Source organism: Coloeus monedula (genome assembly GCF_965178545.1).
Source record: "Coloeus monedula genome assembly, chromosome: 8".
NCBI classification, from domain to species: Eukaryota; Metazoa; Chordata; class Aves; order Passeriformes; family Corvidae; genus Coloeus; species Coloeus monedula.
In genome coordinates, this window is record NC_138788.1 from 30,150,948 (window position 1) to 30,165,592 (window position 14,645).

Here is a 14,645-nt window from a genome sequence, read left to right on the forward strand (position 1 = left end):
CAGAGCCTCCTCGTGTGGCATTAGCTGAGTTTGTCCGTGGTAGTTGCCGAGCCTGTAACCGCAGAGCCGTAGCTGTAATGCCTGTGCCATCGTTTATCCAGTTGTCCGCTTCCTCCGCGCATCCGTGTGCGTGCGTGCGTGGCTGTGTGCGTGTGGTATTAATTTGGGCTGTCCCTGGATGTCCTGATGCATGCCTTACAGTGGTAAATCGCACCCATTTTAAATTAAGGAGGTTTGCCATTCTATATAGGAAATTAGAAATACTGCATAGGCAATCTCATAGTCGATCTTGAAGAAGCCCTAACTTAGTTTTTTTGAAGCCTTTGTATAATTTGTTCTTTTTTTTCAGAACACAGCGAATGTTTCCTAAATCCTTGCCTTTCACTTCCTCCGATTACAGGTGCTAATGTCATTTTGAGTCATTTAAAATAGTTTATAAACTGCTTTTTAATTTTTTTTTCCTGCCATTATAGATTTTAACATTAAACACTTATGACATTAAGAAAAAATTACCATCCACACGTTTTGATAGTATTTATTATCTATATATCTTTATATCTATTATGTTTGATAGTATTTTTTAATTTTGTTTTTTTGTTTTTGTAACAATTGCTATTAAAACAGTAATACAGTAAAAATAACGCAAGAGTTGTACTAACTGTGCAAATTGAATATGCAGTATTTCTTTAAAGAGACTGATAAAGAATGGAAGCAAGTCAGTAATGAACCTCCTTAATCTAATGGCATTTTTCATGGCTCCCACTAAGTCTTCTCATATTAGCATGCATATGCATTTTTTTATTATTATTTTAGTTTTGGATCTTTTTTTTTTTTCCTTTCTGCTCAAGCCTATTCATTGCAATTCACTAGCTGTACTAACTCAGCACCTTGCCATGCTTTACATTTTATTTTCTGGCTGATGCTAACATACTCATTCCGCAATCTGCTTATTCTTATCCATTCTTTTAAATACAAATTAATGAAAACAAGTAAATTGAATATTATTCCAAAAGCTGCATTATCCCAGGAGATATAATTTCCTTTTTTTTTTTCTTTCTTTTTTTTTTTTCTCTTTTTTTGTATCTGAGTTGAAGAAAAAAGCATGTTCAGGATCTAACTTCCATACTCAGCTTCTTTTCTTCCTTTTTTCCCCCCCTTTAAAAAAAAAAAAAAAGAGAATAAAAAATCCAGCCCAAATCAATCTTGCCTGAAATATCCTGCTAGACCAACCACAATGACTTTCCTCTACCTGCTCTCTTAAAAGGGAAAGAAACAGTCCTTTATAAAGGGATACTGCAGCTTTAATTGCAACAGCTAATCTCAAGAGTTGAATAAAAATGTAATTATCACTTTTTTTAAACTTTTAAATCAAAAGTCAATATTTGCAATTAATAACAAGGACATTGATTTTTATTCCCTTTTTTATTTTTATTTTTTCCTTATTTTTACCTTTCTCTTTTTTCTCCCCTTTTCTCTCTTCCCCTCTCTCTCTCTCTCTCTCTCTCACTCCCCCCTCTCCCCTTTTCTTTTTTTTCCTCTCTCCCTTTTCTGCTCGCTTTTCTTGAACTCATTCAGACCTGAGCGCTCCTAAGAAATGCCGAGCGCGCTTTGGCCTTGATCAACAGAATAACTGGTGCGGCCCCTGCAGGTGTGTATAGTTTTCCCAGACTCGCTATGGCTGATTTGCAGCTGGTTTATTTGGTACTTTCCCCTTTTTTTTCCTGCCTTGTTGCTTTGTAGCTCTGTGTTGTGATCTAGAAGACACAAGGGAGTGGGACACTGCCATCAGTTATCGTCTCTCCGAAAGGGTTTTGCTTATTTTTTTTTTCTTTGTTGGTTGGTTGGTTTGTTTTGGTTTTTTTTGCCTTCCTCTTTGCTGCTGCTAGCCAAAAACCCACTGTAAAACAGCATCAACCTTAAGCCCATCTGATCCGTGGCTCAACCACGCTCCTGCCTTCCAAGCCTCCACCCAAGGAAAGTTGCTCCCAAAGCCCTTGATAGCGCGGCCCTGAGTGCGGTACCGACACCACACAGGCTCATGGCTGTGTCGGAGATGTTTTTTTGGTTTTCCTTTGGCTCATTGTGAAAGTCCTGTTTTCCTTCCTGCCCTTGGTACGAGGGGAGATTACCAAATAAAACGGAGGTGATTGAAAGCTGAACGTAGCTGTAGCTAAGATGACGCAGACCAAATGAGCTCTATCCACCATTGTGTTGTATTTTTTGTGTTTACCTTATGCTAACAGATGCAAATACTCCAAAGAAGTGTCGGGCATTGTTCGGGCTTGACCGACAGAGTTTATGGTGCAAACCATGCAGGTATAAAACTACCCATTAGGCCTTTGGGGAAATAAAAGCAATCTGTCCTCTTAGTGCATTTGTGTGATTTTATTTTTTTAATCTTTTTTCCCCACTCCCCACCTTTCTCTCTCCCACAGCATCAAATGCTAATAATCTTTGATCTTTGGAATTTCTTGCTAATTTAATGCCATTTTCTCTCTTTCTTTACCAATAACCTCTCCCTGGTGGTAGAACTGGGAACAAGAAAACTCAAAGTCCTTAAAGCTGGCAAATTTTTGGCTTTTTTTTTTGGTTTTTTTTTCCAGATTGTCAGCAAAATTAATGTTTAGCTGGACATTTATATTTTGTCTTTCATTTGGGTCTATGTCCCCTGCCTGCAAAGGCTTTTTAAAAAGGTTCTGGGATCTGCAGCACTAGTGTTTTTCTCATGATTAGAGATGTAAAAGCCAGTGTTTACAGCTTATATTGTATACATTCTTTTGGTATTATCTGAAAAACTAAATAGCTACCTGTTGGCTTCTATGCCTCAGTAAGGTTTATGTAGATACAATTTTTTTTAAGTGATCTGAAGTCTTTTTTTTTTTCATTTCAAAAATACACTTTTTCTTAAATTTTATCCCAACAAGTGAGCTGTAAACGTCTGAGCTCTAGACAAAACTAATTACAACTTTAGTAGCACAGTTTCCAGCATTAAAAGGAGATGAAAGACATCAGAGAGCCCAAATTCCGGCAGCCCATGTTCTACTGGAGTTTAATTCCATGTATAACTCAGTACGTACTTCTTTCTTGGTGGAGGGATACCGAGTAGTTCTTTTCTCATTCCTTTTTCCTTATATGATCGCATTTGGTTAAATTTGTTGTTTCTTTATTCTGATACAAGCAGTCTTTGAATTTGGAATATTATGATGGTAGGTATTTCAACCCAAACCACACTCTGTGTGTAGTGATTCCTCTCCCACATTTTCCCCTCTTACTCATGCCAGTCCCATGTGCTCCATCTCATTTAGAATGTAGCTCAGACGTCCATCGTATTTTGTGTATGCACGCAGTCTTGTCTGTACTTAGTGTCGAGGAAAACACGGTTTGAGGGTGGTGGTGTGTGTCACTGTACCAGAGGAGGCACCAAAAATGCCTTCTACAGGTTGTGTATTGTCCCATTTGAGGCATGGTAGGTACGGGGTGTTGGGGTTTAGGTATCAGTACCAGGCCATGTGTTAAGCAGGCTGGCAAAGCAGCATTTCTTAGTGCTTAAAGAGGAAGGGTTCAGTCCAGAAGAGCTGAGTAGGTACTTCACTGTGTCAGGAGGCTCGAGCCTCATGCTAGCGAAGGACTCCAGTGCTGTGTTTAGTTAGGCTCTGTTCTGTGGTTAGCTTGCTGCACACTATCAGCAGATATTTGTGTAGTCTAGAGATAGAGTGTGTGAAGCATGTCAGGCTCTGCATGCCAAGTGCCAGAACTGGGGGCACATCATGTATGTGTTGCTTTATCTTTTCCTGGCTGCTTGAGTAAGCAAGATACTTTTAAAACTACATTTTATTATCAGGAAAGCTTTTTATTTGGTCTGTATAGTGCTTAGGTTACATGTGAAGCATAAACCCTCTCTTAACTTCCACCAGATTTTGGTCAGAAGTCTTTTCAGTGCATCAGGGACATCTTCAGTGGTATAGCTGAGAGTTTTAGACTTACTGATTCAGAGTCAGCTGCTTTTCTTTTTGTTTTGGTTTGGTTTCTTGTTTTGTTTTGTTTTTTAATGCATGGAGGCATTTTACCACTAGGTATTAGAGCATTTCTCTCCTATTTCTGGTCCTAACCATTATAACATTGCATTTACTAGCACGGTAGTATTTTGTAGCACACCTTATGTAGGTGCTAAAGATGTGCAGTTTGCTACTGTGGTGAAAACTCAGACATCTTTGCCCACAGCAACTGAATAAACCCTTGCCATCTTCTGTGGCTTTCACCCGTGGGAATTGCAGCATTACAGGTTTCCTGGTGCTGTCCCAGGGCTAGTTTCAGGGGCAGCACATGTGGAGTCAGGTCTGTTGGTGTAACAGGTTAACACTTTTCAGAGCAATGCACAAGTGAATAATCGTCCTTAGTGCTTCTGAGGAGGGATATGTAGTATTTTTGTTCCAGCCTTTAGGAGAGCAAAACTGAGGCACAAGTAGTTCCTTAGATTTTTACTTATTCCCCTTCACCAGAGCTGCCTAGTGGTCTTCGAGTCTGGTAAAATTAGGCTTGCATGGTTTGGGGCATTGCCCTCTGGGCTTTTTTGTCCCACCTAATCCTGACAGGTGCATGACCACAGTAACACCTGGTGTGATTGGTACAGACTGTGGAAATGTCTCCCCCTTGAGCCATCGTGATTTAAGTAAACAGCTTTTCAGACTAAAAGTGGCCACACTATTAAAGAGTTTAGCAGAGGAAGCAATGTGCTCCCTTAATCCTAGTCAAAGGAAAATTACTTCAGGTAGCAGAGCAATGGGTTTGGTTTTAAAAAGGTTGTTAACTCTGCAGTGTCAGAAGATCAGGTAGACCTGGTTTAAGGTTGCTTTGCCATGGAGCTCTTTCTTTCAGGCCACAGAACTTAAATAATATTTTTTTTTAAAGTTTGAGATGCTGGCATACTAAGTTCAAACTGCCTCCAGTTAAATAATTCACTGCCCTGTAGGTTCAGAGCAGTCCAGCTGAATGACTTTTGGACCCCCATCAATGAGGCAGGCAGAGCCTGGGGCTCTGCTTGCAAGTAATTGTAATTTGGGGAGGGAGAGAGAATCCTGCAGTCTCTCAAAATTGTAAGAATACATCTTTCCACACAAGTAATATAGGTGAGCCTTGTGTAGCTTAACTGTCCTGCTTTGCCACTGGAGCTGTACAGAAGGTCCAAACAGGAGCTGTGGCCCTGGTAGTGCTGCACAGCTGAACTAGGAAGTGGTGAGAGAGGAGAGGGGAGAAAGAGCAGCAGAACTGTCCTTAGCTGAGAGACAGAGACCCCCAGTGTTGTTTGTTGATGGTAGAAGAATTAACAAGGTCTGTTTGGAGCCCACCAAATTAATTTTTTTTCCTGTCTTTTAACGTTGCTCTAATAAAGCATGGTTTACAGCCTTCACTTGCTGTCTTCTATCTTTATTTCTTTCTTTTTAACATTTAAGTTGCATGGTTGTCTTTAGTTTTTAGCATGTATTGATCTGCAGGCTAACGTGGTTAAAACTCTAATAGCCCTAACCCCTTACCTTGCCACATGGCACATGGAGCAGAATCTGAGAGCAGACCTGAGTCTCTGGAGAAAGGGATGTCACAGCACTGGTCCCTCACTGAAGCTGGTGAAAGATGGGGTGCTGGGATTGTTGTTCTCTTCCTGGCTATGGGATACAATAGTTTTAACTCCAGGATCAAGCCGATTTGATCTCCTTTGCAGATGAGAAGCATCTGTCCCTGTTGCCTGGAGGGCAGAGCTTGGTTTAACCCAGCCAGCCAAATGCAGTTGTGATACAGAGGGAGAACACTGGTGACCAGCAGGGGAACTGGGACACCTACTGGAGTGGGGAATGTCCCCCATGACACTCAGCTGCTGTACCAGGCACTCCCTCTGATGGAGTTGCTGAGTTGGGGTGACGTATCCACTGGAGAGGAAAAGCAACCTCCTCCTTCGTGTGGGTGGCTTTGTTCAGCTTAGCTGAGCATCCAAAGTTCTTGTGGCAGAGCTGCTCTAGACAGACTTTGTCCTATGCCTTGGGCTGTGTGACAGCACTTCAGCACTTCCCATGGGAAGTGTGCTTGTGAATAGGAGAGCTGGAGAGCCAGCATGCTTAGGGTAAAGGTGGCCACTGAACATCGTTCTGCCAGATGCTGTGGTTGTTTGCCTCATTACTTCTGTCCTACTGCTTGGCAAGAGAGATGGTGTGAAACTGTCATCTGTTTTCATTGCTCCTTTACATTATCCAGTGGACAGAGGGAGGAGAAAAGATCTCTGTCGGGTCACTTATTTGCTTGAAGATGAGCAGCTCTTGCAAGACTCTCATATTCCCTGATGTGAAATAAGATCCATGTTGCTCCTCACCTTTGTACCTGTCGTCGTGCTCTTCACCTACTGAAATTGGATCCCACTCTGGAGTTACATGGATGGCCTCTCAGAGGAAAATTCCCCAAAATGCAGACAAGCAGCTTCCCAAATCTACCACTATCCCCTAAAACCAAAAGTAAAACTGAGTCGATTTAAAGCCACAACCTGCAGGCCACACAACCAGTTATTCTTGTTATTTTGGATCATACTCTGTTTTTCCTGTTCTTTTCCTGTTTTTTTTTTTTCTGTTTGCTTTGTTTGTTCGTTTTGTTTTTATTTCCCCTCTCTCTCGTTCTCTCTGTTATATATCCCTCCTGTCTGACTGACATTTCTGGATTTGGTGTGGTTCTTAACAGAGGAGAAAGCAATGAGCAGTAGTTTGCAGCTGTTCTTGCCTCCCAAGGTCAGGGCATCGTGAGAGACTACAGGTGACACAGGTGTAGCGATAGCCCCGTTGAGTTGGACAGCATTATGGGACATCTTGAGATGCCATCAGCTATACAGGGTTTTTATTTTAGGAGGATTAAATTACTTTTTTTTTTTTTCCCCATGGAGGAAAGTTTGTAGATTAGAACAGTGGGCTTCAAAACCCATTTATCTGGTTTTCTGATCATTAAAATAAGGAAAGGAGGCGGCCTGAAGAGGAGGGGGATGAAGAGACAATTAATTGGTGAATCCTTTCCAAATCTGCTAGCTGAGAGGAGGTTCCCGAGTGGGCTCGGTGCTGAGGACACCCAGCCAGACCCCCAGGATGGCACGTGGGGCCAGGGTGCCACCCGTGCAGAGCCCAGAGTAGCTGATTGACGGCTCTTTGCTGTAGATGACTGTCTCCATCAGCGTCTCTGCCCTTTATTCACAGATAACTCTCTCCCTGTTTCTAGGAGAAAAAAAAAGTGCGTTCGCTACATACAAGGTGAAGGCAGCTGCGTCAGCCCACCCTCTTCAGATGGAAGCTTACTAGACTCTCCTCCGTCCTCCCCTGCCATGCTCGCCTCCCCCTCCAGAGACTCGAAACCACAGACTGAACAAACGCAACCCCTCTCGCTCTCATTGAAGCCCGACCCGCTGGCGCACCTGGTGATGATGCCGCCGCCCTCCTCGCTCGTGCTCGCTGAGAGCGCTGCGAGCAAGCCCGGCGCCCTGCCTGCCGCCAGCTGCCCCAACGGGGCCCTGGACCACCCGCCGGCCGCTCTCCCGCCGGCCGCCGCCGCCGCATCCCTCGCACAGCCCTCGACGTCCTCCTTGCATTCCCACAGCTCGCTGGCGGGGACACAGCCCCAGCCGCTCTCCCTTGTAACGAAGTCCTTAGAATAGCTTTAGCCTCGTTAGCCCTTTCGGTTTCCTTTCGGGGGGATTGAATTCTGTTGGTATTTGGGGTTTTGGTTTTTTTTCCTTTATTTTTTTTTTTTTTCTTCTCCTCCTTGTTGTCGTCTGCTGTTTGTCGTCGTTTCTCGGTTTCATTTTTAATTTGTGCCATGTGGCTACATTAGTTGATGTTTTATCGAGTTCATTGGTCAATATTTGACCCATTCTTATTTCAATTTCTCCTTTTTAAATATGTAGATGAGAAAAGCCTCATGATTCTGCCAAAATTTTTATCAACAGCTGTTTAAAGTCTTTGTAGCGTTTAAAAAATATATATATATACATAATTGTTATGTAGTTCCAATAGCTTAGTTTTAAAGACTGATTTTAAAAATTAAAAAAAAAAAAGAAGCAATTTTGAAGCAGCCCTTGCCGGAGGCATTGGTTCTTTATTATTTGTATTAAATACGAGCTTGCGAACCAATCATTTTACATCTGGTTTTTAAATCTTTAAGGGCACAACGAATGCGGTGCCGCTACTACTTCTTTTTTTTTTTCTTCCTTGTGTGAAACAACCTTTATTGTGATGTTACTTGTTATTGTTTAAATGTACAGAAACAAAGGGTTAAAAAAATGTGTTAATATACCTTGTTCCATGGTGTTGTTCTTTTGGGGGAGGGGACGCTACTCAACAATTAAAAGTATCACAACGCTATTGGACCAGTAGTATTTATTGCTTTAGAAATTGCTTGTTGTATCTGTATGTTGTCCCTTTTTAAATGTTTTTTTCTTCTTTTTTTTTCCTTGAAACATTGTATAAAGGGTTTTTTTTTTTCCTTTAGTGTAAGCATCTTATATATAACAACTCATTTGTACAAGGTTTTTAAGTTTATATATAAATGTGTATATATATATTTTTTTCCGGGATTTTGTTTTTGATTTCTTTTCATGATTTTTTTTTTTTTTTTTTTTTTTTTTTGCTATATGAAATACGGTTGCCACCAAATGGACATTCGCAGGTGCATTTTTTTCAAGGATCAATAGTGTAAAGAATAAAATTGCTTTAAAAGCCATTACACATGAAAAGACTTGAAAATTTAGCAAGGGAATTTTTAGCAATGCTGTTTGAAAAATAGCAAGGTCCAAGTGTCTCCCGTTCAGAACTGCAGCTGAATCCCCTGCGACATTAGGACTGTAGGCTGTGTGCAAAATTTTTATGTGCCAAAATTCTCAGTGACTTTTAACTTTCTCCCGACAACTTTATTATTTTTTTTAATGCTGTAATTTTTTTGTTCATCATGTTTTGCTGTGATGTTACATAGGTAGATATGTATGTAGTTTTAATGTCACCTATAACAGACGTGTTTGGTAGCAGATTGTCCGGAAAGCATTTAAAATGAAGAGGTATAAACCCTTAAGGGCCAAATTCTGTATATTAGATTATTCATAAAAGGAAAATCAGACTGCCACTTTTATGTACACTTACTACATACAGGTAGGTAGCAAACTTAAAACAAAAAAAAAAACCTAGGCATGTTGATGTTGCAAAAAACGCTGTATAAAGCTGAAAAATTGTTCATCTGTTCATTCAGTGCCATTGTAGTTGACATGAAGCGATTGTAAAACTGTCTCAGATTTTTCTCTGGTTTATTAAGATGCTAACTATAACATTTTTTGTGAATACTTTGAATGTTTCCTAACAGTTGTGATGTTACTGTTCCGTTTTATGCTCTTATTCCGATTTTCATTTTTAATGGTTTGGAAGCCATTTTTTGTAATGAATAAATGTTCATGCTGTACAGTATCTGTAGCATGCAGTTCTGGATTAATAAAAGCAACTTAGTATGTGCAGAGAATGACTTGTCAACTCATTTATGCATTGATTGCATTTTGTCTGGCTGGAAAGATTTTCAGACCAACTGGAAAAATTCCTCAAAAGAAAATGTGTGAAAATTGTGACAAATTGCAGCCAGCTCTAGTTGTGAGAAATCCCGTTTCCTTTGGGTTCCCATGGAATGCACTTGCACTGGCCCTCTCCCTGCTCAGCACACTTTTGCGTGAGTAGCAGTGGTTAAAAATCCTTTTTATTCAAAGCAAATGCCACATGATTTGGCAGAAGACAGCACGTGAGCTAAGGGAATGTTCTTCCATGTGAATTGAGCCTGACTGGGGCACAGGCGACCAGAGCTGGTGTTACCTTCAATTTTAATATATTTCTGTTCAACCTGGTGGTCTCAAAACATAGGGCTGGTGCACCATAAAGGTCACATAGGAGAGCCTAGATAGCCTTAATTAGTAAAGTCCTTCTGCTGGCCTTAGGCTTTATCTGGACAGATTTGAGTCCAGTTTTGCATATATCTGAGGGTTTTTAAAATGAAATGAGCCTCAGTTCCAAGAATTCAGCATCCACCTGACAGCAATGCCTGCGGATGCTGCAGGATGGGACTGAATTTACATGGAAGGATTCTTATTATGTTGTTAATTTGTTTGGGTTTTTTTAAAATAAGTGGAGATTTAAACATAATTTCCAGGAATCTATCACAATTGGATGTCACCATAGGCCCAGTCATCTTGGAAAATGTCAGCCGTAATTCCTACAGTGGCACTTGAGGAGAATGGAGTGTAAAGGTCTTGAAGCCGGTTTGTTCCCTGCCTTTGTGCAGGTGCATTGCTCAGGTACTGCACTTCTGTTTGGCTGGTCTTGGCAGGCTCTGCAGGAAGGGTGAGTGTTCTGCAGAGATCTGAGAACAGGCTGTTCTGGTAAGCCCAGCACTGGGATGGTGTTGTCCCTTCCTGTGGGGTCCAATAAAACCTGCAAAAGTGTTCACTGGCAACAGAAGGAATTTCCTTTGTGAGGGGGTGGGAGGCACTGAGTGAAGTACTAAATAATGTGTAAGCAGTATACAGTACTTTAAATTGCTAATACTTAATTACTAGATCCAAGACAAGCCTTTTGGGTTTTTTTGTTCAAACATGTTAATAAAGGGCAATATACATGAGTATTACTTCTTATGCCCTATTAGAAGGAATAAGTCATGGTGAATTTTTTACCAAGCTCCGTTTATCTCTCTTGATCCAAGGCCTGATGGTGTTTTTGTTGTGGTCTGACACAATGCTGCCCTTGACCTCAGTGGAACATGTTCCCTCATCACCCACAACAGGCACGTGGGCAGCGTGGGTGGGACAGGGCTCTGCAGTGGGGAAAAGGACATTGCTGCAAAGCCTTTGTGTAAGATGCCAAATTTTCCTGTCGTTGGTAGCCAGTAAATTGAATGCAATGCTTAAATTACTCTCTGGCTAGTTAAGGTTTCTAGGGAATTTTTTTCTTCTTTCTCCTAAGTGTTTTGACTCTTGCTAGAGCACGGCCATCCATCAGCCAGACACATGTGCTGCATCTCTGCTGGGGATAGCTGCGCTCTTCTAAAGTAAGGAATACTGCTCCAGGGAGATCTTTGAATGTCATGATTCAAAGTAGACACCATCAAGGTATGGTTCATATATTCAGGAAAATACTGTGTTCTTTGCTCTTTGCTTTATTAGGCAAACTTCGGAAAGCAGAGTCCTGAAACACCGTTCCTGTGCAAATTAGTTTTCCTTCTGTGTGTGTGGTGAGAGAGGCATGTGTTCCAAGGGCATGTTGAACAGAGCTTGTGAGTGGTGGATAACTTGTGCTGGGAACTTTGTTTGCTGTGGAAAACAATAGTATATTCCTGGGAAAGCAACTGCATGTGTTTCCTGTAGGTTATGCCTTTGCTGTGTCCCTTAGAGGCATTATGCCTTCAGATTTGCCTCCAAATTTCCCTTGCTTAGAGGAACTGAGCTGGGTCAAGGCTCCTGGGAGAAAATTACCATTATTTATATGTATTCCCTTTGTGGAAACATGGTGGGAAGACAGCCCTTTCTGTGTACACTTGAGGAGTACAATAGGGTGAGGAACAGGCTGATCACCCCCAGATCCACACCAGTGAGGACAACCACTAGAGTGGGGTGGTGACAAACTGGCACGGTCTGTCCTCATCCAGGGCTGCCACAGGACAGCACAGGGCCCTACATACAGTAGGTAATTCACTGTATCTATTGCTTCCATCTGTTTTTATGGACTAAGGCAAGAAAGCAAGTCAATGTATTCCATGTTCGGGAGACATTTATTTTCCATTAGTTTTGTAAATCTCATTTTTCACTTAGTGTATGGAATTTTAAAAAGTTTAAGCAACTGCTGACTCAAAGCAGTGCCACATGGTTTTATGCTTTTCTCAAAAGAAAAAGTGGAAAGGCAGGAAAAAAAGAGCAATCTTTAGAGTCCTGTTCATTTCATTAAAGTATAAAAAAGATGCAAAGAGAATTTACTGTAAAATAGTTGCATAGGTCGTTGCAACAATAATGAAAGCTAATAATATTAATGTTATTATTATTATTATTAACAACAACAATAATAATAACAAACAACAATGAGTATGACACTGCTGCCTAGGTATGTGGCATACACATAGGATCACTTTACCACCAAAGACTCTGGATGAAGGTTTTGGATGCTGTTTTGGGAGAGGTGCTCCAGCTGAAAACAAAATTCAGTACAGGACCGGTGATCTTTGTTGGACAGGATGCCTAAAGCTTTTGGAGCTTCCAAACTATGAATATTCAAATTTGCTGAGAGATTGTAGCAATTGCTATGTTATAAAAAAAGGGTAGACAGTTACTTTGGCATTCATTTTAAGATGTCCTTGGGAAACATCTTGAGTCTTTGAGGCAGATCAGCTACAAGTGATTTGATTCCAAGCACCCATCATTGTCAATAGTGTCACCAACCCATTTAAGGACTCTTTTAGGACTGTAGTCTTCCAACTCCTGGACTGATTTTCTCCTGGGATCAATCAAAAATATTAACTCATGACTTTCATCCATGTTCTAGGAGTTGCTCTTTTTCTGAGGTTGGAAATGCTTTTAAATTTGGGGTGGGGGGCTGTTAGTATGGACCTCTAAGGCATTGGAGAACATGAAGTCATGCTCTCTGTACATCTGCTTGACCCTCTCCTGATAACTCTTGAATAGTCTGGCATTCTGAACCAGATTTGACAGCAGCAGTCAAACTCTCAGAGATGATAAAGTCCCTCTGAGTTCCAGGGAAATCTCTGCCGGTGCTGAGAAGAGACTTTCCAGATCCACTGCTGAAGAAAAGGCAGGGAGAGCTCAGCTGTTATCCATTCTCTCTGGCAGCATCCAGATGGCCAATTATCACACATCTACTTCTGGATCAGCATCTGTGCTCCCCTGCCCAGCTGGCAGGCCGAGAAGATTAGGTAGGAGACATGGACAGCACTGGGATGTTGGAGGGAACAAGGGAACGAGTTAAGGGTATAGGGAAAAGTGGAAATACTGCAGCTGCAATATGTAATATTATGTAAGATTGCAGTGGGGAAGCCAGGGGAGGGAAAGGACAATGGGGAGATAGGAGACACATCTGCAGGACACCAGGCCCTGCTAATGCTCCTGCTCACAGGGCAGAGAGCTGCTCTGGAAAAGTCAATGCTGTGGGGCTACCAGCTCCTGTCTCATTCCTTCAACTGAGCAGCTGGCACCAGCTCACCAATGGGAAGCACAGCCCCATTTGGGAGGTACCTGCTGGCAGGGGCCTGTGATGCTGTGACCTGGACCTCACCAGAACAGTCTCCAGGATGGAAAAGTCTCAGGGTGTTTCCACAGCTCTGTAGCATGGGGAAGACTGGAGCTGGGTGTGCAAAGCAAGAAGGGTGGGGTTTTTTTCAAGAAAGAGAGAAAAGGGATTAATATCTTATTTGCAAACCAGCCCATTTGTAGTAGCTGGTTCCCAGGCATTAGCAAACACCCTGGTTTTAATCTCCATCAGAAATTGTCTCCTTTGCTCCCTTATTTTGTGTTCCCTTTTAAATAAGCTGCTGGGGTATTTTTGGATCTAACTATATCTTTTTAATCTGTTCCACCCACCCCTCCTCAGCCCCCGCTGCCTCCCTGCCTGCTCCTTCTTCAAACTTATATAATGGCACATTATACAAAATAGCTAAGCAGGTGGTATTTTTAAAGACAGTGAGTGAGCATTTTTTTGGCCTAAATTTGGAACGAAACAGATGGATTTTAAGACTCTGCTTTTTCTATGAATAGTAACCGTTGTTCTCCACTGCCTTAAACACCAGTTTCAAGACCACCTCCAGCAACCAATCAGCACACTGTTATTTAATTATAGCAAAATTCTTAGCTCTGTCTGCTGCTGCATGGGCAAGTGGGGGGCACTGGATCAACTTCTGGAGCCAGGCAGACTTGCCAACAATAATTTTCCTTTTCCCAGAGGGCCGAAGGGGCCTGCAGCGGGTTCCAAGTTCCTCCTAAACTGGCTGTTCAGTTTGGGCTCCCTGACAGAGTGCTTGAAAAGGGTTATAGAAAGGCAGATAAATGCACTTCTTGTTGCAAGCTTCCCTGACAAGCCAGGCCTCCAGAACAGTGATCTCATTCCTGCCTTATTATTGGTGGTGCCAGATTTTTTCCATTAACAGGTAATTGAGTCGAAACTAAAATAAGCAAAGTTTGTTTTATCCAGTGCATTTTCTTGCTTGCTTGTGAAAGAAAAACACTTTAGAGAGGGGTTTGCTTTTAATGTTCATGGAAATGTATTTACATCTCACAGATTGCTCCCTGCTCTAGTGTAATTAACCTGACTGGTCTTTTTGTTATTGTTGTTTTGATTTTTAAAGCAAAGATATTGGTGAGGCTTAATTCATTTTCCTAACGGTTTGAATTCCCTGGGAGCAGCAGAGTTGAAGTCCCCCATTCTGTGCACGGCCACAAGTGCTATCCAGCTCCTGTGTGTGTGCACTCACACTGTGGGCTTGGCTCCACCCATGGCCCCAGAGGGGAAGCCGGAACAGGATTCCAACAGGATGGTTCTGTACAGCGTTTCCAGGCTCACAACGAGCCTTCCCTTCCAGAGAGGCCATGGGGACACTGCTGG

At 42.0% G+C, this 14,645-nt stretch overlaps 1 protein-coding gene across 8 annotated transcripts in view; it reads left to right on the forward strand.

Moving 5' to 3' along the window:
- The window catches only part of TCF7L2 (transcription factor 7 like 2), a 173,927-nt gene extending 164,416 nt beyond the window's left edge, over positions 1 to 9,511 (forward strand). For 4 of the 8 annotated variants that reach the window (XM_082285719.1, XM_082285721.1, XM_082285720.1 and 1 more), the window contains exons 12-13: positions 1,576 to 1,648; positions 7,243 to 9,511. In XM_082285719.1, coding sequence (XP_082141845.1) covers positions 1,576 to 1,648; positions 7,243 to 7,675 — 506 coding nt within the window. In that variant the 3' untranslated portion in view covers positions 7,676 to 9,511. Of the gene's footprint in view, positions 1 to 349; positions 401 to 1,264; positions 1,340 to 1,575; positions 1,650 to 7,242 lie in introns of those variants that run through there. The other 4 variants (XM_082285726.1, XM_082285724.1, XM_082285723.1 and 1 more) reach the window with 4 other exon arrangements.
- The last annotated feature ends 5,134 nt before the right edge of the window (positions 9,512 to 14,645 follow it).